Source organism: Biomphalaria glabrata, chromosome 18 (assembly GCF_947242115.1).
Source record: "Biomphalaria glabrata chromosome 18, xgBioGlab47.1, whole genome shotgun sequence".
Lineage (NCBI taxonomy): Eukaryota > Metazoa > Mollusca > Gastropoda > Planorbidae > Biomphalaria > Biomphalaria glabrata.
Window position 1 is genome coordinate 4121726 of NC_074728.1, and position 26475 is coordinate 4148200.

At 37.5% G+C, this 26475-nt stretch overlaps 2 protein-coding genes across 2 annotated transcripts in view; both read left to right on the top strand.

Moving 5' to 3' along the window:
* Nucleotides 1-13149, top strand: part of LOC106056041 (uncharacterized) — a 33103-nt gene extending 19954 nt beyond the window's left edge. The window contains exons 12-18 of the mRNA XM_056016716.1: nucleotides 3359-3565; nucleotides 5395-5595; nucleotides 6956-7141; nucleotides 9125-9508; nucleotides 11613-11675; nucleotides 12700-12762; nucleotides 13005-13149. Of these exons, the coding sequence (XP_055872691.1) occupies nucleotides 3359-3565; nucleotides 5395-5595; nucleotides 6956-7141; nucleotides 9125-9508; nucleotides 11613-11675; nucleotides 12700-12762; nucleotides 13005-13063 (1163 nt within the window). The 3' untranslated portion in view covers nucleotides 13064-13149. The remainder of the gene's footprint in view (nucleotides 1-3358; nucleotides 3566-5394; nucleotides 5596-6955; nucleotides 7142-9124; nucleotides 9509-11612; nucleotides 11676-12699; nucleotides 12763-13004) is intronic.
* Nucleotides 13150-15141: 1992 nt separating this feature from the next.
* The window catches only part of LOC129924009 (uncharacterized), an 18266-nt gene continuing 6932 nt past the window's right edge, over nucleotides 15142-26475 (top strand). Inside the window, exons 1-5 of the mRNA XM_056017598.1 lie at nucleotides 15142-15245; nucleotides 17010-17206; nucleotides 20289-20493; nucleotides 24015-24109; nucleotides 26160-26248. Of these exons, the coding sequence (XP_055873573.1) occupies nucleotides 15155-15245; nucleotides 17010-17206; nucleotides 20289-20493; nucleotides 24015-24109; nucleotides 26160-26248 (677 nt within the window). The 5' untranslated portion in view covers nucleotides 15142-15154. The remainder of the gene's footprint in view (nucleotides 15246-17009; nucleotides 17207-20288; nucleotides 20494-24014; nucleotides 24110-26159; nucleotides 26249-26475) is intronic.

A 26475-nucleotide genomic window follows, 5' to 3' on the forward strand; every position in this document is an offset into this window, starting at 1 on the left:
GATAACTATAATACCTTTAATTTTCAGAAGCACTTCACTAGCACAGTGGCTAGTACATTAGCTTGAGGAGGCAGCGGAGGGTTTACCCCTACAGTTCGTTCAGGTTTTTTTTAATAAATGCATTTAAAAAGCGATCACCCAGACTCCAGATGCCCCCTACTTCCTCCCTCTCCTAACCCATTTCAGTCTGGTCCAGGCAAGTGATTAGAATGAGAGCGTATTGAGATGGCGAATAGCATAAAATTGTGCTAAGCGAAAAGAATTGGTGAAACTATTTCTAATAGCAAAGATTTATCGTTCTTGGTCTAGATGAAGTCCAAATTCAATAACATGTCTGATCCAAACGAATTTATAAAAACTACGCTTAATAATTTTTAAATTTATTTTTAACAATTTTTTTTTTAGATTTTCTTATTTTTTTTTATATATGACTTAAAAATATTTCCAAATAACGTATTTAAAAAACTGCTTAAAGGAAATCGTGACATGAATAAAGAAATATCTGATAATTGCAAGGCGGTGAACCTACAACTATCAAACTGTGTTGGTGTTTCTGGTCAACAAGATAAAGATTAATAGAGTGTTGATGAGTTAGGCTTGTTACAAAGTTGCATAATTATTGATGTGCACATTTTAGAACTGCAGAATCCATGTCTTTAAGTTCTTAGGTTTGTGGCTTTATTAAGTTGGCAATTTCAAAGTTCGATTTAGCGTCCTTGACATTGTGTAGTTGATCGTGACAGAAGTCTGTGTTGTAGAAGAGGTCTTGATTTGTGAAAAATAACAAACGCATGGATGATTTCATGGTGTGGTAAAGTGATGATGGTATAGTGTTATGTTGTGGGTGTGTGGATGCGATGGCGTATTGACGTGATGGCGTGTTGATGTGATGGTGTGATGATCTGTTGGCTTGTTGATGTGATGGTATTGGATGTTATGATGTGTTGATGTGTATGGTGCGATGATGTGATAATGTAAGGATGCGATGGTGTGTCGGTATGATGATTTGATGGGGTAATAGGGTGATGTTGGGAGAATGTGATAGTGTGATGATGTTATGGTGTAATGTGATGGTGTGAGGATGTGATGGTGTGTTGATATGACTGTTTGTTTTTAAAATGATGTGTATGTGTGATATTGTGATGATGTGATGCTTGATGATGAGCTGATTAGATAGCGTGATTATATGATGGCGTGATGATGTGATGGTCTGTCAATGTGATATTTAATAACAGTGTGATTCGATTGATGATGTTATGGTGTTTTGTTGTGATGATGTGATGTTATAATGATGCGATGTTTTGATGATGTGACAATTTTATGTTTAAATGGTGTAATGATGTGCTGGTGTGATGATGTATTTATGTGATACTGTAATGTTGTAATGACGACGCTCTAGATATCAACATTTACTTAGTGTGTTCATTAGCGTTTACAACTCTCAAATAAGTAGCGTTTACAACTCTCAAAACAAGAATTACATTCTTGTTCCATATGTTGGTTTTCACCGAGATTTGAACTCGAAAACTCTCGGTTCGAATGCTAAGAGCCTCAACACTCGGCCACAAAGCTCCCCAAGATTTATTTACTTTTAGAGCTGTAATTTTCGTAATTTTTAATACGGTTCAGAGTCCACCAAACTCTGATGGATACCTGATTATATAACCTGACATTGGTTGGGGAAACTTAAAATACTTTTGGCCGTTGTGTTGGCCATACGGCACCCTCGTTAACCGTGGGCCGCAGAAACATACACTATTTACATCGTTTGCTCCCCTAGAGATAGCAAGGTCTGAAAGGTGCCTGACGTAAATAAAGCCTATTTTAAGAATTATAACCGCGAACATATGGGGCTTGCCCAGTGTACTGAGTACTGCCCAGGCCTCCACTAATAAGCTTGTTGATAAAAGGCTTTAGAATATCACCTCTTTTGAAGGTAACATAAACGACCCTCAGTTCTAGTGTTATGGATTGTATGTGTCTGTGTGTTTCTATTGTTACGGTGGGAAGATGTTAGCGATTAGTTGTAAATGGGGCAAGATATTTGACATTGCCGTCATTTGGTCTTAGGGGACTTCTCCAGAACGTGAAAGGTTGTGTTACTGTAGTGAGATAGATCCTGTTTAAAATATTAATAAAACAGTTTATTAAATTTATTCCATCTCATATTAACTTGATTTCGGTCTATATTATAATAAAGCTATATTTATTATATGTAGGTCACTACTGGGGCTATGTGTCACAGGAAATACTGCATTCCTCGTTAATCTTCGGACTCGAAGACAAGCCTTATTATTATTATAATTATTATTACATAGAAGTTAGTGAAGTTATTTCAAGTTCTATTAGATAACGTATAATATGCCTACAGCGGTTTAGTTGTATACCAGCGGTTTGGTGGTACAAGTCAACGTCGGAAGAAACAAGAAGAATTTATCGAAACATCGTCTCAAAAGGGAACAAACACATCTAATGGGTGTCAGAAGAAATAAAGTTAGACACGTCAAGTTATCATATATAAGGATATGGACGTTAGCTGTGAAACGTGAAGAGCATATAAGACGTGACGTGAAAAAAAAAGAATAAGAATTATCTCAAGGTCTGTCTCAAATATTTAAATAGGTCTATGTGCACTAATTCGTTTCCAAGAAAAAAAAAAAGTTTTAAGCTGTAAGTTGATCTATATAGTAGTGTCATAGTAAGTCATATACTTGTGTCTGTCGGCGTTATTACTTAAGAAACCAGTGAAGAAAACAAGTGACGACAATGCCACCTATGTTGCATCATTCACAACGAATCGGTAAGCTCTTCCCACCGTCACCACAGAAACACACACACACACACAATGTCGACCCTGGGAAGGTACTGGGAGATGGGGTTGTCTACGAAGATCTGATTTTTTATTATAACTGTGAATAGACCTTGTTTTTAATGATTTAACTGTATAGAATTTAGCCCTTGTTATGTAAAGGGAGAGTGATCCTTAAAGGATTACGGGCACGACATGGCCTAAATTGTGCCGATGTGCCTAAACTCAAAACACAAACTCACACACACTCAGAAGACACACCCCATTAAGCCTAGGCAAACCCTGGCATTCCTAGGAGTGCATTTTTTCTTTCGGCTACTTATAGAAGATATATTTTCATAGGTACTAGAGTTACCAGTTTTTTCTCTACCGGCTCATTTCTTGTTATCGTCTAATTTTATTTCCATATAGTGGGGATCTAAGACTATGTCTATATCCATCGCATAAACAGATACATGAATTTAAAAATCTAAACATCTAAGTGAAAAAAAAAACACAAAAAAACTATTAAACTAATCTAACTAACCCATATCGTAATTATTTTAACAGATGACCTCCTAGATCTTCAGCTCTACTTTCTACAGATACCTAACATATCGTGCTTTGTTGGACCATGCCTGAACAGGAGGGACATCTACGTAGATAGAAACACTTTGATTGTCATGTGTAACATCAGTAGCAACATTTGTATGGTGTCCATCTCCTTCAAAGGCCTGCCAAAGCCAAGACGACTCTGTGCTGTTTACGTTAATGCAGGTGAGTGTGGAATTTCTTTTTATTTTTACATTGTTGTATTTCTAATTGTAATATAAAGCAGCCTGGTGTCATATTTCATACAAGCCAAATATTACCCGCAGCCCGCGGGCCTGAGTTGGGGTAATACTGGTATCGTAGATTGAATTTAGACCTATGTCAAACATGGCAAATGTTCCCTTCGCATTTTTATTCTGCTACAAATATGAAAATAGAAGCAAGAGAAAATGGGTTTACCCGTTCAGCCGACATATTCATTTGATCAAATATAAATACTTTGAAAACGGGTTTACCCGATTTGTTAAAAAGTTTCACTCTTTAATAGAGATGAATTTAGGACTTTTATTTTATTTTTAAACACACACTACGGTCTCTGCTAATAATCCAAGGAACAATGTATGCCAAGTTTTATCAAAATTGTTTTAACGGTTTTGATTTTATTTGGGGCATACTTACATACATACATACATACATACACACATACGCCTTACTTTCTGCTTTATATATTAGATAGAGATAAATCATAGGAAAGCTGACAAGCTTGACAATATAGTCAAGGCAGGGTCATATGAAATACCTAGCACACCAAGAAATAGTTAGACTACGTCATAATATAGACGAGGGAATATTTAGTCGAGACGCGTTATAGGGAATAATAGTATTAAAATACCTAAAACTTATCATCAAATATTCAGGATGGGTAATACATAAATTGGAAATGTCTATAAAAACATAAGCCTGCAATATCAAGAGGAAATGTATGCAGAGAATTATGATGGTATTGTGCAAGTAAATGCTGGCTATAAAGAAGGTCAATACATGGTATAATTAATATCAATACAAAGTACTTTAGAGTAAAATAACGAATGATTTAAAACAATAACTGACTAATGCAATTCATGAAATGAAAAAAAAAGGTACCTAACAGAGAAAATACGAAGACCTATGCATTGTGGACCAGGTTCCTGCAAATCAAAGTTCCCTTTTCAGACCTTGTGATCTATAGGGCAGATGATGTAAAGGTAATCTTTTTCTGTGGCCTACGTTTTACGAGGGTGTCATGTGGCCAGCACAACAACCAACCGCCTTTACTTTCCCTAACTAATGCCAGGTACCCATTAGAGCTGGGTGGACTCAGAGGCGCCCAAAGATCCCTGCAAATCAAAGCAAAAAATTATTTTTATACCTTCATCATCAGCTTCATCAAACTCCTTTGAGTGAAGAACTAATAGGCCCACTTCCTCTCCTGCAAGAGCCCAACACAGAACTCAAACGCAAATGTGAGCATGCATGTCATGACCTTGTGGATTCCCAGACCTGTCCAGATGATGATCAGCCAATCAAAAATATAATTAGACACCGTTTTTTCTTTTACCTTACAGTGGGGGAAGGAGAGACATCGTGAGTCAAAGTTGAGCCTGGACCGTGCTAGATAAGAAGATGATATGCCTGAAAGATGCCCTGTTTCGCTGTTGATATACTAACATACTATAATAGCTTGTTCAGTCCTGGGAAGGCTACACAAGTGCTTTTAGACTCCGCGAGATTTTTTAATGCACTTGCCCCCTATTACTTAAACAATTGGTCCGTATCAAAGTTTGGATTCTAGGCAAAGGCAAACTAGGCAGCCGACTACTGCCTCCGATTGATGGGGGCCTCGCATAGGACTCAAAACAGAAGAAAAAGCGAAACGTGATAATGTTTCTGTAGCTGCAGAGAACATTGAAATAAAATAAGATAATTTCCCAATCAAATGGAAATTCAGTTTGACAACATCTATTCTAATAATTAATTAATAAGATTTTGCTAAGAACTAAACTTTGTTTTGATAGGGCGAAATGTAGCACCGGGCAGTCAAGTAACAATGTCCAGCTATTATAATGACACTTTTGGACGAGTCAGCCGTGGATCACTTTCAGTAGATGGTGAGTCACTATCCTGTTCCACCTCAGCTGTCAACGACTCAAATCCAGTTTGGAAAATGTCATTTTTGAATGCCATGAGAATCGATGAGATTTTGATCAACTTTGGTGGTATGGACATTTGTCTACATTTCTTTCTTTGTTTTTCTTTGTTCCTTTTTGTTCCATTGTTACATTTATATTTCGTTATTTTGTATCGGCAGGATGGCTGCCTTGTCCTGCGGTTAACGCGATGCACTACCGTTCGTTGGTCTCAATGGTACCGGTTTCATACCCTGCCCGCTGTCAATGTCCTGCCCGCTGTCAATGTCCAGCCCGCTGTCAATGTCCTGCCCGCTGTCAATGTCCTGCCCGCTGTCAATGTCCTGCACGCTGTCAATGCCCTGCCCGCTGTCAATGCCCTGTCCGCTGTCAATGCCCTGTCCGCTGTCAATGTCCTGCCCGCTGTCAATGTCTTGCCCGCTGTCAATGTCCTGCCCACTGTCAATGTCCTGCCCGCTGTCAATTTCCTGCCCGCTGTCAATGTCCTGCCCGCTGTCAATGTCCTGCCCGCTGTCTATGTCTTGCCCGCTGTCAATGTCTTGCGGGAGATTTGGGTTCGGATGTAGATTATTTTCAACTGTTAAGGAACATCCAAAACATGTAAAAACAATACTTAAATATATATATATATAATTTTTAAAAAAATTCTTCTATTAAGAGTACTTGTATAAATCAGGAAAGTATCTCGGTAAATAGTAACGTAATAGTTTTTGAAATGTATTTTAGTTTTTAAGAAGATGTACTATTTGAATTAGAACTCGACGGCTCAAGCCAACACACTAACCAATGTGCAAGCGAAGTGCTTATGAAAATAGAATGTTCCATAGGTATCTATTGAGAATTTCAAACTTTTTTAGCAACAAAATATAAAGGGGAATAATTCAGTTTATACCGCCACGCAACATCAGCCAAGTGCAATTTCTCTCCCTTGTTCGATACCAAACAAAATAATCAATTGCCAAAATTTAATCAACTAATTGTTCAAAGTTTCAAATAGATCCGAGATTGGCTTTTGAGAGAATTAACGTTTTCAAACTTTTTTACCAGACAGACGCAGTGACGGTGAGAAGATGTTAGCGAATGGTTGTGAATGACGCAAGATAGGTGGCCCTCCCTAATTTGTCTTAGGTATGAGAGGTGACTCCGGAGCATGAGACCGAAATTGTGTGTATTTGTAGCGAGTTAGATTTTGTGAGAAATAGTATTATTAAAGTCTGGGAAACGTATTTTATCTCATAGCTACTTGCATCTGTCTCTATTATGATAAAAGTTACATTTAGTATTGCTCACAAAGAAGCTATTCAAAATTTTTTGAAGTTCTAAAAGTTAAAATAGAATACGCCTACAGAGATTTAATTGTAGACAACTGTCAACAACAGTGAGTTTTTTTCACCCCATTCGTTCTATGTTTGTTTGTTTTGTATTACAGATACCTCCCCGGAGGAAACGTTTATTTTAAAATTCTATGACGACAAAGGTAACACTATTAACAAGTGGACTGGCAGAGCAGGCAAAATGGTGTCTGTCATAATACGGAATCGATTCGCTGTGTTTAGCATAGAGGCCGTTCTTTCACAGGGCGTTCTGTCGATTTGCGAGGTGGAAACCTACGGAGGTAAGCTGGCCCTTCCTCGAGATGGGTTGTTCCTCTTATTGCCTACATTGTCACGTGGTAGTGTTGTTTACGTTTGTGCCCTCGATGCTTTAATTGTTATTCGAACGTAACAATTGGTCTCGATCTAAAGATCTTTAATTCAAACAGATGCAGACATGTTACAATAATTCCTGAGAAAACTGTCCTCGTTTAATGTTAGCGAAAAGGCCTTGGCTATGTTTTTATCACGCTCACATCGGCAATATTTTAAATTTTAATATCACTGCCTGGTATGGCAATCTGAGCATTAAAAAAAATATAAACTCTATAGAATCCTAAATGCTGCTGGTAAAGTCATTGGCAAAAACACAAACTCCATTTAGGCAGCTGTTTGAGACAGACATTCTAGAAATAAAAAATCACCCTTTGGGTCAGGATTTTGTGATTTTACCATCACAAAGAGATACAAGACACCGATAGCAAAGACAAACAGACACAAACACTCTTTAATTCCCCTGGCAATCAAATCATTACATACAAACAAAATCTGTAATAAACCTTTCACATGTCAATTATGAGTGAGTCTGGTGTGAGTGTACACTTTGGTTTTTTATAGTTATAATATTTTGTTTGGTGTAATGCACAAATTGTAAGACAAATTTCCTTAAAAAATTCCTTACGGATAATAAAGAAGATTATTATTATTATTATTAATATTAGCCAGTCCTCCCCTGCCTAAAGGTATAGATTGAACTTCTTGTACTCTGCTTCTTTGTTTTAAATTCCCCTTTTTTTTTCTACCACAAACGAATAAGACTCGTTAGTTTTATAATGGGACGGAAAAAAACATCTTTTTTTCAAAATACTTTTTAAAAGCACGACCTTCTCCTAACCTCATTGTTTACACCAGTGGCGTAGCTAGCCATGTGCGGGTGGTGCGGGCCGCACGGGGCATCAAATACCCTAGCTACGCCACTGGTTTACACCGGCTACACTAACAAGAAAAACATTTTAAATAGTTTAAATATAATTATATTAAGCGTACTTGTATTCATTAGTTTGGATCAGTCATGTAATGAGGATTGTGATAGATCTAGTCCAGCTGTTCTCAACCTTTTTAGCTCGGCGACCCCTTTTTACATTCTCCCACTCCGCCGCGACCCCCCCCTCCCCCAAACACACATATACATCAATAGAAGAAAAGACAATAACAATCCATATTTTCGATGGTCTTAGGCGACCCCTGGAAAATCTTCCATCGACCCCTAAGGGGGTCGCGATCCACAGGTTGAGAACCCCTGGTCTAGTCTAACATTAGAAAAGCAGTTATAAAAATAAAAAAAGGGGGGGGGAAACGACGTGAATTTGAACTCATGGCTCAAGCTTTCTCAGGCTTCTCAAGCCAACACGTTAACCACTCTGCCAGTGTAGAGCGTATGAACATGGAACATTGTATGGTTCTCTACTGTTTCTACAGTCTTGTCCTAGTTTTCATGTTCTGTTCACTAAGACTCAGACGACGATGCATAAAGGGGACTAATTAAGCTTAAACCACCAATTCAGTCCAGTACAATTTCTTTCCCTTGTTCGAGATACTAAACAAAATAATTAATTACAAATAAATAATTATCAAATGAGTTATTTTTTAAAATGGATTCTTGTGTTGTGAGGTGAAAGAATTAATTGCGCAAAATTTCAGCTTGATCCGAGATTGGGTGTCGGAGAAATAACGTGTACAAGCTTTTGGCCAGACAAAAAGATACACAGAGTAAAAGAGGATATAAGCTTTGTAGAACGCTAGAAAACATGAAGTCGTCAAATAAAACGTTTCTCTTCATTATTATCAGTCAGGCCATTTTATTGCTTTGAAGTTGTTTATACATTTTATTATTGCGTCATTCTGTATTAATGTCTTTATACGCTGAATTCTGGAGCCACGTTTATTGTTATTATTATTTTCTCTACTCTTGTTTGAAATTTTACAAAAAAATTGAAATTCAACAGAGTGTGCCCCTCCAACATACGGCCCTGATTGCTCAGACATCTGCAGCATCTCATGCCCAGACATGATTTGCACCTACGAAGGCTACTGCCGTACGTGCCATGACGGCACGGGGGGTCCGTACTGCTTCGAAGGATGTATAGACTGGTGCGGAGACTACCAGGAGATGACCAACGCCACCACGACTGCGGTCATTTCGAATTGGTCGTACATCCCCTACCATTACCATTCAGGCTTTGGTTTGGAGAACTTCTGGTACTACTTCATGGTCTCCCTGGTTCTGCTAACTGTGGTCTGCTTAAGTGCTGTAGACCTTAAAAAAACCCACTTAATACGTAAAGAAAGAGGTGATAAAGTGGAGCAGGAAACACCAGTACAAAAGCAAGGTATGCGACGTTTCTGAATGAATTAATACTTATTACATTCAATACTGATCATTTTCTGTACAAATTCACTGTCTGGTAAAAAGTTTGTACATGTTATTTCTCTGACAACCTTTCTCGGATCACGCTGAAATTTTGCGCAATTATTTCTTTTACCTGACAACACAAACATCCATAAAAAGAGTAACCAATGAATTGATTAACTAATGGTAATTTATAATTTAGTTTGGTCTATCGAACATCGGAAAAGAATTGTAATTTGGACTGAAGTGGTTGTATAACCTGAATCAGTCGCTAGACTAAATTGAAAAAAACAAAACAATATTTAACTGTAGAAACATCACTCGTCATATATACCTCACTAGCAGAGTCGGTAGCGCGTCAGCCCGAGGAGTCGTGAGCCACGAGTTCGAATTCAGATCGTTACCACCCCCCCCCATCCTTTTTTGTTAATGCTTTTAAAAACTAATTACGGTAAAAAAAACAAGTCCACCCTTCCTTTCTTCCTCTCTTCCCCCTTTTTTACCCGAACGGTCCAGACAAGTGCTAGGATCATTGCGTATTGAGAAAGCTAAAACATTAACTAACGCTAAACAAAAACAATCGGGAAAACTATTATTAATGGCACAGATTTTTTTGTTGCTGGTCTAGATTTATAACAAATCTAATTAAAAGACTGATCCAAACGAATTGATACATTACAATTCGTATTAGCTTTTTTTTTAAATTTTATTTAAAACCGTTAAGAGACAAAAGCTGACTGGTTTGGCTATATTGTAAAACATGAATCCCTGTCCTTAAGTCATCATTCAAGATACAGGGGAGAGAACACAAAGAAAAGGTCGTCCAACGATAAACTAGCCGATAAATGTTCAAGAATAGTCCGGCCACTACATTGATATTATTTTTCTTAGAAGGACGATCTGTTATTAAATTGTTTTGTTGTAGAAACCTGAGAAAATAAATAGATACAATCCTTATAATTCTAGTATGAACTCTAATGAGATAATTATACAATAGTCAGTTGTCATTTTAATATGTGGGGCAGTGAATAAAATAGATATGTTCCACTTTCAGACCTTACGATCTCTAGGGCAGATGATGTTAAGGTCATTTGTTTCTGTGGCTCAAAGGTTAACGAGGGTGTCATATGGACAGCATAAAGGTCAACCGCTTTTACTTTTCCCCAACTAGTGTTAGGTACCTATTAGAGGTGGGTGGACTCAGAGGCGCCCAAAGATCAAAAAATTCAAAATTTCAGTTTTTACCAGCATTCGAATCCGGTACCCCCGGGTTCGAATGCCAAACACTTTACCGCTCAGTAACCGCGCCTCCCGTGCAGTGAGTAATGAATGTGAATTTCGCCCGCGATCTTTGGGTGTTGTTTATGTTTTAAATCTAGTACTGTTAGGACGTTGCACAATAATAGCCTGGGACGCTTATTCGGACTTTGAGGGATCTACTATGACCTTTCATAAATGAGATGTCCAGCGTCAATGGATTCCTATCCGGGTTTCTGTGGCATCTTCGGTGGATTATATAATGGCAAACCGAGGATGATAATTCATGCAATTTCTCAAATAGACACCGCTATTATATACAAAGCAAGAGGGAGACTCGTGATTGACTCTTTCTCTACTAACTGACGATACAAACGTTGATTCCACCAGAATGTGGTAAAAAATTATGGAAAGAAAGAGTTAATCTAGCGATTATTTGCTTTTCTTGAATTCCGGGGACTAAAAACCTCAAATGATTGACATAGATGCCAATTTTATCTCCCAATACAGCCCTGGTACTGTAGGTCATATTATTAACTTTTATCGACTAATAATATTAATTCATGTATCTTAGCTGGTCGATAAGTACATGAATGCAACCATAAAATATAACAATTACGTACAAAGAAATAAATGTATCCAGTCGAGTACTTTCACAATCCATCTCTGTGTATTTATTAAAATATCGTGATATCTATGGTGATTATATTTAGAAAGGCAAAGTCTGCAATATATAATCAAAATCACTGTTATTTAATAACAGAGAAAGTATTTGCATATTTTTAGGTCAATTCCTTTCTATAAATATTATTCTATTATTGCTCCAGAAAATGTAACATCAGATGAAACAATTGTACGGAGACAATCTATGGATGTTTCAGTGAAATCAGGTAGGTTTCTTGACTTACCGACGAAAAGCAATAAATTTAAATTTAGCTTTCCCTAGTTTATATCTAACCATCTCCTTAATGTGAAGGACCACTTTTGTGGTCAACCAATCAGCATCCTAGAAGCGTCTTGTTTCTGGGCGAGTCTCTCAAAATGTCCACATGTCTTGCCCATGTGCATCTAAATCTCGGCGTCATCCATTTCTGGGGTTTTCCTCTCTTTCTCTTTCCAACGGAGTTTTGAGATAATGACCCGATACAAGAAAGAATGCCAAGACGACGTCAGATTATTCTTTCGTCCAATGTGCATAATTTCATTACCCACGAGGGCTGTTTAAACAGTTTAAGGAAACATTTGAAATCGAAGCTCTAAGTCATTACTTTTTGAAGACAACAAATTTCACGTGTGTATCAAATCTGTATTTATATATAATACTAAAAATAACCAACATAGGAGACTCGGTGGCTGAGCGGTGAAGCACTTTGCTTCTGAGCCGAGGGTCCCGGGTTCAAGTCTTTTTGATTTCGGCATCTTTGGGTGCTTCTGAGTCCACCCAACGGTACCGTGGAGGAAGCAAGAAGAAAAGGTCGTCCAACGAGAGACTAGCATGACTCCCTCGTTAACTATAGGCAACAGAAACCTAACTTTGATAACCAACATACTATTTTAAATAGACTTGCTATAAGTTATAGTAAAGTAAAATTTCTCTTTCAGCTCATGCAGTCTGTGTGGCGGGTGATGTTAACGGCATCTGTTTCTTTGGCCAATGGTTAATGGCCTCAAGTGGCCAGCACAACGACCAACCGCCTTTACTTTCCCCAACTAAAGACAAGTACCAACTTGAGTTGGGTGGACTCAGGGGCGCCCTAACAATACCCGAAATAAAAAAAATCCGAGTCTTCACATAGATTTAAACCCAGGACCCCAGGTTCGGAAACCAAGCGATTAATCACTCTGCTACCGCCCACGTTATACGTTAGGTTTCATAATATTCCTTTCTATAAATGTTATTCTTTATTGCTCCAGAAAATGCAAAATCACATGAAACAATTGTACAGAGATATTCTGTGGATGTTACAGTGAAATCAGGTAGGTTTCTTGACTTACCGACGAAAAGCAATACATTTACATTTAGCTTTCCCTAGTTTATATTTAACTTTTCTTTTTTAATGTGAAGGATGTCTCAATTCATCACTTCCTGTGGTCCACCAATCAGCATCCTACAAGTGTCTTAAAAAGAAATGTATACACTGAGATAACTTATTCACTTTTGGTGAGAAAATACCCCATAAACAAATGATCACTTTTCTCTTTCATTTGTTTGTCCACAGGAAATGTGACGCAATCCGTGACTACAGTTTCATCAAAGACAGAAAGTATCATAGAATAGCTGACTTTTAGTGTAAAATAGCATGTGATACTGGAAATGTATTTTATAAGCTTCAATGTCTTTATATTTATTGAGAGTAAAACTGGTTTTTATGTATACAAATATTTGTGTTTTTGTCTCTCTTTTGTGGCTGGCTAAACATTCATGCAAAAATGAAATAAAAACAAAAACCTCAATACGTGACCGTTGACCTCTGCGTATAAAAGTGCCAGGTGTCGAAACAATAATAAGAACATCACATGACCAGAAAATTCTTCAGTGGAAACTGTTAAAGGGACTACGATAAATTTTGTTTTCTCTTTAGAGAAACTCGACCCTGGCAGCGCCAGAGAATGACTACTCGTTCGTTTCTAACATAATAATAATAATAATGACACTATCTTTGAGTCTTAAGATTACATGTGAAGAGACATCTGAAATCTGTAAAACAAAACGCTAAACTTACTGTGATTACAGTGTAACAGTGTATAGTGTGTTATGTCTAACTATATAACCGAGCCAGTTCAGTTTTTCTTCATATCTATACCGGTATATGATATCCAGCATTTTTCTGTAGCATTTACTCTCAAAGGCTTTGATTTTTTTTTTGAGCCTCAGCGTTCAATGTCCAACTTTCACAAACGTATTTGAGTACAGTGACCAATAGGGAAGAACAGAAGCTAATAATTATTTTTTCCATATTTTCAAGTATTTATCTCTTTTAGTGATCCTCCATCTCTTGTTATGTTGCATCCTGGGTAGTTTAATAGGTCAACGTTTTTTTAAAGTTTAGCCATTCCATTGTATGAAGCATTGCGTGGTGTTTTTTTCTTTAATCTGCATGCCAACTGATTTAGCTGCAGTTTCCAGTTTTGAAGTAAGATTTGTACCTTTTTCAATTAGGTCTATATCATCTGCAAACCTAAGATTGGCTTAAACATACTCTAAAACATTAACACACGTAGGCATACAATCTCAAATGCGTACAGGTAGAGACTGGCATACAAACATTTAGTTAAACACATATACCTGGTAATACATAGTTGTCTTGCAGTCACAGCTATGTATTTATAAACACTTTTAGGCATAACAAACTTATTCTTACACACAAATACATACGGTACTTCTTTAGACATCTGAGCCGTACACACTTAGTCATACACACGTAATCACCCACACATACTTGGGCATACACAATTAAGCATTCCCAATTAAAGCATACTCATTTCGAACATAAAGAATGTCACCTTCTTATGTACTTGCGAATCTTGGACGCTGATTGAAGAGCTAGAGAGAGGAGATCCTAGCAATGGAATTGAGATGCTACAGAAGGATCCTAGGTATCACATATAAAGACCGCATCACAAACGAAGAGATTACAGACAGGGTTAGTACAGCGATTGGACGGCAAGAACTAAAACTCTATGGCCATATCACAAGTTCCTGAGGTCTTGTAAAGACCTTCCTTCAGGAAACAGTACCAGAAAAAAAAAAAGAACAGGCAGACACAGAAAGCGTTGGAAAGACAGTATAATGAATGGACGGGCATACCATTGAAAGATACTCTATCCACAACAAAGACAGAGATGATTGGGGTGGCGGTGGCTGAGTGATTAAGCGCTTGGCTTTCAAACCTGGGGTCCTGGGTTTGAATCTAGGTACAGACTGGAATTTTGAATTTCGGGATTTTTAGGGCGCCCTGCGTCCATCAACTCTAATGGGTACCTGACTTTAGTTGGGGAAAGTAAAAGCGGGTGGTCTTTGTGCTGGTCACATGACGCCCTCCTCTTCAGTCGTTAGCCAAAGAAACAGATGACCATGGAGAATGATGGTCAGCAGATCTTGTGTGGTGTCCCAACGGTCTCAATTAGTGGACATCTCTATTCCAATGAGGGCGAAATGGCGCCTGATTAGAATTTTTAGCCTTTTTATGAGGCACCTCATAATAGTCTATGTATGTATCGATTAATTTGGAGGCCAACGTAGGTCTCTAACGAGCCAGTGTAAACAAATTCGCACCAATTCGCTCGATTTAAGAATTTATCGCCTGTTCATTTTCCCGTGTTATATTTCTTTTCAAGACATTGCTCGATGTTGTTCCAGATCTACAACATGTTTCTTTTAATACAAACACATACGAAATATACACATTTTGAGTTACAGTGTATAAACAAGTTCTTGCTCTTGAGTTTCATTCTTTCTGGTAAGTTCCATACCAAAAACTATTATTGTAATGGCAAGGATCTTCTTATATAGAGTCATTGGAGCATTGAATCTGTTACCTGAATCTTATTATTCTTATCTTATATAGATCTATGACAGATGTTACTTCTAGATAAGAAGATTACGTTCAATCTAGTCATGCATGTTAATCAATGACTTCAAATTTGCTAAGTCGTTGGTTTTCTTGGCTGATTCAGGCAACCCATTCCATTCTCTGAAGTCATTAAGGAAGAAAGAGCACTAGTACAAATTTGTTCTAGCTTATGGAAAAACGAAATCAAACAGGAAAACCAAAGCCTTAGCTGATTTTAATTCAATTATTAGCATACATGACTAGCTTGAAACAAATATAGGCATGGATGTAATTAGTTTATTTTTTGAGGTGACGTCTGTTATTTATAGTTAGTTTCTACCTACCCTGCCTGCGACGCATAATGAGTATCTCTTGGGGGGATCGCGTCACCAACCAGGAAGCTTTGACACCGGCCAACATGCACAGCATATATGCTCTCCTTCAATAGAGAAGACTACGCTGGCTTGGTCATGGTTCGAATCTCATGGATAATTTATAGGAAGCCCTTGATTCAACTCAACTCTTTTGAGCTAAGTTGGGGAAAGTAAAGGCGTTACCGTCGTCATAGATACCTTTAGACCTGCAAAAAACAAAACCCATTTGGGCAGTTGGTTGAGACAAACATCTATAAAAAAAGCTAACAAGATCCTCAAAATAAAGAATCACCCTTTGTGTCAGGATTTTGTGATTTTACCATCACAAAAGAGATACGAAACACCGATGGCAAAGACAAACAAACACAAACACTCTTTTGTTCCCCTGGCAATCAAATCATTAAATATAAACAATCTGATACAAACTTTGTCACATGTAAATTATGGGTGCATCCGGTGTGAATGTACACTTTGGTTTCTTATAATAAATTATAATATTATGTTATAATATATATTATGTTATAATAAATGAAAAACTGTCATGGAATCCACATATTGATGAAACTACAAAAAAATCAAACAAAGCATTAGGATTTATTGAAAGAAATTTCTATAAATCAAATAAGAACATAAAACTAAAATGTTATTTAACATTGGTTAGGCCAATAATAGAATATGCATCCTCCGTTTGGGACCCTTCAACTCAAGAAAACATTAAGAAACTGGAACAGACACAAAATAGAGCAGTGAGATTCATAACAAACGAATATTCATATTTGACTAGAGTAACACCTTTAGTAAAATCACTAAATTTAGAAAGCCTTCAGGACAGAAGGCTCAAAAGTAAAGTAACAATCATACATAAAACACTGAACCATAATCTTCAAATACAAAAACAAAATTTAATAAAATACTCTGAAAGACACAAAGATAAAGGCACATTCCTCGTCCCATATGCTAGGACAAATTTTTACAAATACTCCTTCTTCCCAAGTGCTATTAGAGCATGGAATGGATTGCCTGAGGTAGCCAGGAAAACCAGTGACTTGGCAGAATTTAAGTCATTTGTTAATATGCATGACTAAATGCATGACGCGTAGGACGTAATCATCTTCTTTTTTTGAAGTAACATCTGTATTATATAAGATAAGAAGATTATAGTTATAATGTTTTTTGTTTGGTGTAATGCACAAATGGTAAGACAAATTTCCATACGGACAATAAAGGTTATTATTATTATTATTATCTGATCAAAATCGCAAATGAAAGTGGTTCTTTATTTTTTTCACCTTTTAAGAGTTTGGTATGGCCAATGAACTCTTTCTAACTCCACACTCTACATTAACTCTAATGGAAGGTGACCCAGCCACAATGACGTGCTCAGTAAAACTTTTCCAAAGTATGGTTGACCCGACAGACGTAGAGAGCCTTGAAATAGCAAAATTTGAGTATGAGAGCCTGATTGTGTTTTACAATCGAAACGGCTATTCAAAAGTAAGTCACCTATAAAATAGTGCTAAGTCTTTTTGTAATCTACTGTGGTAAACCGCCTCTTCTAATGGCTTTCTGGTGTACGTGGTGAGAAGGCTTACGGATTAAAAGTTGCCGAGTTAGCTTACAGACCCCAGTTTAAATACCTGCCTACAGGTTGAGGAATTTTTGTTTAATTACATTACGCTAACACTCTCAAAGAAGGGCACGACGTGGCCTAACTTGTGCCGATGTGCCTAAACTCAAAAAACTCAAACTCTCAAAGAAATAGCACCTACTTGTAGTCCTACTTTTACCAACTACCAAGTACACAAAAAAAATATGTATATAGAATACAAAGTCCACAATATATTATCATAAGAAGGTTAACATAACAGTTTTCGTGGAAACACAAACTCAAAATCAGCCCTCGAAGTGGCCCCCCCTACGGCAGGTTTTCATATTTTCAGAAAGAATATCAGAAACTATGAACTACAAACTATCAACAAGTTACAACATTATCTCGGTCAATACAAAAGTCTTGTCTGTAGCGTAACACCCAACACAAAAACAAACGACATAATACCTGAGGATGCGGAGGTTTATTACTATTCCATTTCTAATATTCATATGTAATTGAACTGATTGCTAAAAAAATATAGATCCATGTGAACATGGCCTAACTGATGTTATCAAATCTTATTAATTTAATTGATTTAATTGTTCTGTAAAGCAGGGGTTATCAACCTGTGGATCGCGACCCCCTTGGGGTGTCGATTGACGATTTGCCAAAGACCATCGAAAAAGTTTGTTTTTGTCTATTCCTCTATTGCTGTGTGTGTGTGCGCGGGGGGGGTGGTTCGCGGCAGATTGTAAAAAGGGTCGCCGAGCTTAAAAGATTGAGAACCGCTGCTGTAAAGGGCTAATCTCTCATTCAAAGCTTCAGGGTTAAATGTCTTAGTAGAAGGAGGGATGGCTAAGTGGTAAAGCGCTTGGATCCGAACCGGAGGGTCCTGGGTTGGATTTCAGGGGAAAGCTGGGACCTTATTCATCGCTCCCAAGTCCCACCCAGCTCTAATGGATACCTGACATTAGTATGGGAAAGTAAAGGCGGTTGGTCTTTGTGCTGGCCACATGACACCCTCGTTAACCGTGTGCTACAGCAACAGATTATCTTTACATCAGTAACGTCTGTATCATATAAGATAAGATAAGATCATTTTCCTTGGCATGAAAGGGGAATGTATGGATTGTGGTTTACGGTGCAGAACATTGGTGTCATACATTGCTTATTAGTTGTTGTTTGTAATTAGATTCGATGTATATGCATACAAAAATAAATTCCTTCTATTTCAAAACAAAAGTAAATAATTTGAACAAAATATAAGAAGCAAGAATGACAGAAAATATTTAAAATAATATTAAAAGTTATTAAATAAAAACATTTTTAGAAAAAGAAACTGTTTGCACAAATGTGTTAAAAATATGGTGTGTATGTGTTTTAGTTGGAACTTTTCAATGATTTTTTTTTACTATTAATAAAGAAAAGTTAAACAAAAATAGTGTCTTTTTTTTTAAATGCTTGAATAGTTATTTTGTTTTTCCTTTAAGAAAAGAACAATTTACACATTGTATCATAAATTTAAAAGATCTAAAATATTATGATATCACTATATTTTTTTAGTTTTTGAGATCTAAACGGGACGGACAGACACACCAAACAAAACTTAAATCGGTTAGCCCTCGTTCGGCGGGCGCAAAAAGTTATACCAATAGTCACACACCTCATATAGAAAACTAAAACCTCTCACTAATCATTTCAACATAAAATCTGTTATACCCTAAGCACCTGAAGTGAACACTCTGACCAGATCATGGTCAAATTCCCAAAACCTGCAGTAACAGATATACAAGATATCTAAAAAAAAAAACTTAAACCATACGACAAACTAAAAATCCGATTTTTCAAATAACATGCAATCTTCAGATAGTGTATTATAATTTAATCACCTAGTAAAGTATTTTCCAGTTCAAACCTCGCTATCTATGGGGCAGAGGATGTAAAGGTCATCTGTTTCTGCGGCTCACAGTTAGCGAGGGTGTCATGTAGCAAGCAGCATTTACTTTTTACCAACCCCGAATGTCAGTTACCCATTAGAACTTGGTAAACACAAATCATAGATCCCGAAATAAAAAAATCCCAGTCTTCACTAGGATTCGAACCCGGGACCCAATCTCCACCGCGGCTCCTAATTACACGATGACCTGTTTGTTAAACCTTAGCCGAAGAAACAGCTGACCTTAACATCATCCGCCTTATAGATCGAGAGGTTTGAAAGGGTAACTTTAGTTTTACTTTAATTATCTCTGTGGTCCTTATTTGATGGGCTTTGTAAGGGCTAAACACATTACGTTGTTACCATTCCTGCTTTGTAAGGGCTAAACACATTACGTTGTCACCATTCCTTCTTTGTAAAGGCTAAACACATTACGTTGTTACCATTTCCTGCTTTGTAAGGGCTAAACACATTACGTTGTTACCATTTCCTGCTTTGTAAGGGCTAAACACATTACGTTGTTACCATTTCCTGCTAATACCCCCCCCCCCCCTTTCTTCTTAGTCAACTTGGTCAAATCTGTGTCTATATAAAGAATACAGAACGGTGTGAAATATTGTTTGTTTTCCTCGTTTCGGATGTCCCTTCAGAGTTAAAGATAATCTTCCTTTTAGTCCTAACAACCAGCAGTGCGACGGGCGATGGCAGCCTGCGGGGTGTCAACTCATGACCGTAGAAATCACTGAACGACAGTCCTGCATGCACACCTGGTGAAGACTGGGATTTTATGTTTCAGGATCTTGGGGCACCTCTGAGTCCACCCAGCTCTAATGGGTACCTGACATTTCTTGGGGAAAAGTAAAGGTGGCTGTTCGTTGCGCTGGCCACATGACACCCTCGTTAACCGTAGGCCACAGAAACATCATCTGCCTTATAGACCACGAGGTCTGAAATGGGATCTTTATATTACATATATTATTATTACATGTATTTTTTAAGTCTAGAAAGACCAAAGGGGTATCTCGACTTTCTACTTTGTATACTTACAGATATATTCGGGAATAGATCAATCCTGGCAAGTAAACCTGACAGGTCACGTGGTTGGAGATAAACATGTCAACACTCCTAATACGATGACGATTACCATATACATCCCTGAACTTAAGTTGGTAGACTCAGGGAAATATTTCTGCTTACTTTATCGTGTCAAGGGTAACCTTTATAAAAGATTTGGGAGTAAACTTATTGTAGAAGGTACGTTCAATAAATGTTTATGTATTTAGCACGTAAAACCAAAACCAATTATGAGATGATTGTAAATTGTATTTATACATAGATCCAATCTGTTTAATACTGTCTTCATTTCGTCAGAAAAAAAAAACTGTTTAAATGTACAGTTAACTACTTTTAAGATTAAAAGAGGTTTAAACGAGTAGCCCTATATCCGCGATGAATCGAATAGTTTAGGAATATCTACATTTAGTATTTATTGAAATATTTTGAATTCCTTAGTATAGATGGACCTTGGGGGCCAGTATCTTGTTCGGGCCTCTCAGCAGAGTTATGCACCTTTAAAGGACATGGTCGGTATTTTCTGGTGATGCTCCGCAAGGGGAAAACTAAATAGTTCCTAATTTTAGCTTCCTGATATCTTTTCTTATTCTATTGGGTCCGCTTAGGGTCAGTTAGGGTCCAGTACTGGAATTACCTATAGGCAACATCAGCCTTAGCTTAGCCCCCCCCCCCCATTCCTGTTGGCCCCCAAAAAATAGATTTCAAGAATACGCTAATGAAAAAAAAAAGCATTATGTTGATTACAATGGCCTCAATCTCTCTAATAGCTTATGATCTTATTGAGTCTAGATACGGCCCTGTTTATGTCGGGAACGTTTGTAATAGATATCGCTTTCCTTGACCCAAGTGATCAAATACGAGAACTTATAACTGAGCCTAGTGGGAGAACCTGGGATTTAAAAGCCAAATAAATTATTCTACCAGATTTTCTTTTTTTTTTAAAGCTAATATCAACTCCGTCTGTCTGTCTGTCTGTCTGGTAAAAAGTTTGTGCACGTTCTTTCTCCCTCACTTACTCTCAGATCAACCTAAAATTGTGCACAATTATTTCTTTTACCTGACAAAACAAGAATCAATAATAAAAAAATAATTAATTACTTAATCAATTACTGCTAATTAATTATTTTATTTGATATTGAACAAGGGAAAAATGTACTTGAATGATTTGGTGGCTTAATTGAGTTGAATTAGTCCCCTTTATACTTTTGTATATAGAAATAGGTCGCCCATTTAAAGTTTGAAACTAACAAGAGATAACTATAAAACCTACTAATTTTATAAGCATTTCACTGGCCCAGAGGTTGGTGTGATGGCCTGAGAAGACTTTATAATTTTTGAGCTCTCGACTTTAAATTCGGTTGGTTAAATTTTTTTTTAAAGCGATCACGAAAGCGTTCACCCATATTCTTACTCCCTTGAGAAAGCTAAAAGCCTGTGGCCATGTTTACAAGATTTCGAGGACTCGCAAAGACCTTTTCTCAGGGAGCAGTACCAGGAAAAAAGAAGAAGAGGCAGACAGAGAAAGCGATGGGAGGACAACATAAAAGAATGGACGGGCCTGCCTTTGAAATTGGTTCTAACTAAGGCAAAAGACAGAGAGGAACCGGAATGGAGAAAAACGTCGACGAGTCTTGCATGGTGGCCCAACGGTCCAATAGACTAAGGGATAGGTAAAATGTAAAGGCAAAAAAAAGCCGGAAATAGCGCTAAACAATAACAATTGCTAAAAATAGTTCCAATTGCACAGATTTATTATTGTTAGTCTAAATCTATTACACATGTAACTACATGACTGATCCAGACTTACTGAATTATTTACACTGAATATAAGCTTTCTTTTTTTTTTAAAGTATTTTTTAAGTATTTTTTAAAAATATTTTTCTTGATCTATCTTATATTCTCTGGGCTACTCCTGGATACTCCTCAACTACTGCTTTATTTCAGTCAATAAAGTAAAGTTGTCACAAACCACCTATAGAGACGGGTCGCTCTGGGTGGTTGTGAAGGTCGCTGTTTAGCGGGTTGGGTGGCTGGCGAGCGACTCCAAGCCCTAGTTCAGTCTTTAGATGACAGATAAATCTTAACCTCTAGCAGTGGGGCAGTATTACTCTCTCCATTAAGCGTATATACAAGCCACACTAATGTGGATAATCAGACCAACTGAAACAGAAATAGTTAATTACAATGTCCGACACGGACTATCTATCTTCGATGTGATAGACTATTCTTTTGTAAGAACTCTTGACTGTCTCAATCACTTATCACCAACTCTGTCTCATTTTTCTTGTGTCCAACTGTGACTAACTGTCTCAATTTCCTGTGACCAACTCTGACTAGCTGTCTCAATCGCCTGGCACCAACTCTGACTAGCTGTCTCAATCTCCTGTCACCAACTCTAACTAGCTGTCTCAATCTCCTGACACCATCTCCGACTAGCTGTCTCCATTCACCAACTCTTACGGACTCTCTTAGAGCAAGTACCTATCTAACTTCCAATGTTACACAACTTGTATAGCCCTACATGTTGACCAGGACCGATCACCCTTGGCCGGATTAAAGAGAAGGCAGGCGTGGCTATTGCCTAGGGTCTTCCACAAGAAAAAAAAAGTAATAAAATCGACGGGTAGACAACTTTAGTAGTTATTTTTTTTTTAAACAATTCGTTCGCATTTTTTTCTTATAATTGTTGGATCTTGGTTACTTATATCATAAGTTATATCTATTGTTATGTTATAGGATAGTAGCTCCACAATTGCTACATTGTGTAAACCCTAAAACTTAACATTATAGGTTACTAAAATATGCATATTAAAAATTTGATTTATTTTTCTTATTAAAAAAAAAAATAAATTACAAGTACTCTCTGTGTTTTATAACATGGCGGTTGTTTTAAGATATAATACATTTTTTTTTTAAATTAATAAGTAGATTTTTATGAAAGCTTTTAAACAAGAGTATGGGGCTCAACAACAATTCTGCCCCGAGGACTCCGCATACTTAAAGCCGGCCCTAAAATCATCTCGTGCTAGCCAATCTATCATTACTTGGGGTACAGTAAGACTCTACATCTAGCCCTAACATTACATAAAAAAAACTGTGTGGGTACTTAAAGTTTTCAGTAGTAGGTTTTAGCCCAAGCTGCAGATGGACGACACCCATGGCAGTGCTCTGAAATTCTTATGATCTGTGTGTGTGTAATCCCTTTGTATTGTTTGTAAAATGTTTGACATGTTTCGGATATTACTTCAGAGTTGAAGATAGTTTACTCCCTAGTCCAAACCTCCCGCAGGACGACGGGGGATGGGAGCGGGCAGGGTTTAAACCTTCGACCGTCGATAAATCCGAACGACAGTCCAGCGCGCAAACCGCACGACCAGCCAGCCATTGTGCTTAGTTTATGCTATAGCATTGTCAGGGTCAAGATGAGGTCCGATCTCTTTTGTCGAACAGTAGGTTTAGGGGGCATCTGAGGGAAAGGTCTTCGTACAGCTCGGCTCAAGCCTGGACTCGAACTAAATGCCCTTGCCCACGATAGTTATGAAACGATTATAACCACTCAAAGTGTCTTAATTTCGTATATATAAATCTCAAACTATATGTAAGAATATATATTGGACACAGCCCTAACCTACACGTAAACAAATCTCGTGTGTTTAAAGTAACATTGTTTTCTAAAAGCTAATTTCCTATGTATTCAACAGGAAAACAAATAGTGTTGACATTTTTATTGTGGGGTTTGTCAAGCTACAATTATGTCAATGTCTACATCTGTAATGCAGGAGGATACACAGCACGTGTGAGTAGGTCTATCTGGCTCATGGAAGTAGAGTAATTACTATCTTCAACTTCGCCGTTTTACTTTTTATTATTATAGCTTTTTTTATAGCGCTACTTTCATGCTTGTAGCATATGCTCAGAGCGTTTTGGTCCAATCTCAGTTGTGGACCAGTGGGGGGGGGGGGGGGAGAGAGGGTATCTAGGAGTTGGTTTTCCGTGCTGCCTTTAGGCACTCAGTAAACACAACTCTGCCCGAGTCGGATGTCGAACCTGAAGCCCCCTTCTAGGTAGAGAAGCCAAGTTCACGCTTCCCACCCTACTTTGACATAGATGTTTCGTTGTCGGTATTTGTCTAGAGATAAATATAATATAAATATAATATAAATATACATGAACTATATAAAAATCCGCTTCAAGAGAAGTGCAGAATACAGAGACTCAACATCTACTCTCTTGACAAGAAGCGTTGGTTTGGCAGTGGTAGAGATGTGTCTTGACTTTAAACAATTACTTAGGACGTGTTTTAGTGTCTTGTACGAGTGTCTTGTACGAGTGTCTTGTACGAGTGTCTTGTACGAGTGTCTTGTACGAGTGTATTTTACGAGTGTCTTGTACGAGTGTCTTATACGAGTGTCTTGTACGGGTGTCTTGTACGGGTGTCTTGTACGGGTGTCTTGTACGAGTGTTTTGTACGGGTGTCTTGTACTGGTGCCTTGTACGAGTGTCTTGTACGGGTGCCTTGTACGAGTGTCTTGAAAGAGCAGGGCCGACGCTAACGATTGCGATGCCCTATGCGAAACTGATTGCGGAGGGGGGCAGTCTGTGTAGGAATAAGTATAATATGGTGGGAAGCGTGGTCGAGAGGCTAAGTACGCTTGAACTTGGCTTGTCTTGGCTACCTAGAAGGGGGCTCGAGGTTCGACACCCGACTCGGGCAGAGTTGTGCTTGTTGAGCGCCTAAAGGCAGCACAGAAAACCAACTCCAAGATACCCCCTCCCCCCCACTGGTCCACAAATGAGATTGGACCAAAAGCGCTCTGAGCATGCTATAAGCATGAAAGTAGCGCTATATAAAAGCTATAATAATAAAAGCTATAATAATAAAAATAACTAAAAACTATGATTTTGTATTAGAAAATAAATTCGTCTTTGCATTTTATTCACTCTATGCTAATTATAAATTGCGATAAAATTAACTTTACTTTAAGAGCCTTAAGTTTAGTTAAGTCTTACAGTACTCCTTCTTCCCTAGTGCTATTAGAGCATGGAATGGGTTGCCTGAGCTAGCCAGGAAAACCAGTGACTTGGCAGAATTTAAGTCATTGGTTAATATGCATGACTAAATGCATGACGCGTAGGACGTAATCATCTTCTTTTTTGAAGTAACGTCTGTATTATATAAGATAAGATAAGTATATCATAAAAATGCTATTTCCGACACTGATCACGCTCTGTAGCAAGAATTGATTAATTGGCGTTCTCCATAATGAATGCCACCCCAGAATGACAATCTCGTCTATTTTTCTGGAGAATTTTATGAGTTTTCAGGAGATTGTAATAAATTCGGGAGACTACCATGAGTATTTTCCTATATTTTGCAATATAATAATTTTCACCTAGAATAAGCGCTGGGCCAATGAAAGTGCGGGGCCTATGAAAGTGCGGGGCCTATAGCGGCCGTATAGGTTGCAGTGGCCTAAGACCGGCCACGTGGAACGGGCGTAATTTAACTAATGGGAGTGTTGATAGCAAAATACAACGCAAGTACTCGTTGAATCAACTAAGTCCAGATCTCTAAACGAGTCAAACAAAACTTAATACAGAATAGGCCAAAGTCGAGTCTTTATCGATAATTGATACTGTTGCCTCAAAGTCCTAATACCTACTGCATAAAAAAAAACAACATCAGTAAACTAAACCCCAATATCCGTGGCGCCTCTTAAATTTCGGGCCTAAAGTCCGTCATCTATTGAACGTCGCTAATAGTAATCCATTGTTTCATGGGGTGTACAAAGTGCTAGGTTTAAATTGTCTTATATGAATAGATTGATTGCGTTTTTCGTTTTCAGGTAACTTTTGCTTGTGTTAAAAGAAATAAAAATATAAAGATGATTAACAGACATTCTTGTATCGATGAACAGCTCTCTGGATTACAGCTGTAAGTATGACTTCAAGCTTTTATATAATTGGGTCTTCACCTGTTATACAACAAATAATTAATATATGATAACTTACTATACCTTTGACTTATATACTCACAAAGGTATAGTCATATATTCTGAAATGTATTTTTCTGTACTTTAGACTGATTTCATTTTCCTTATATATATTATATATATATATAATATATGTATATACATACATATATATATATATATATATATA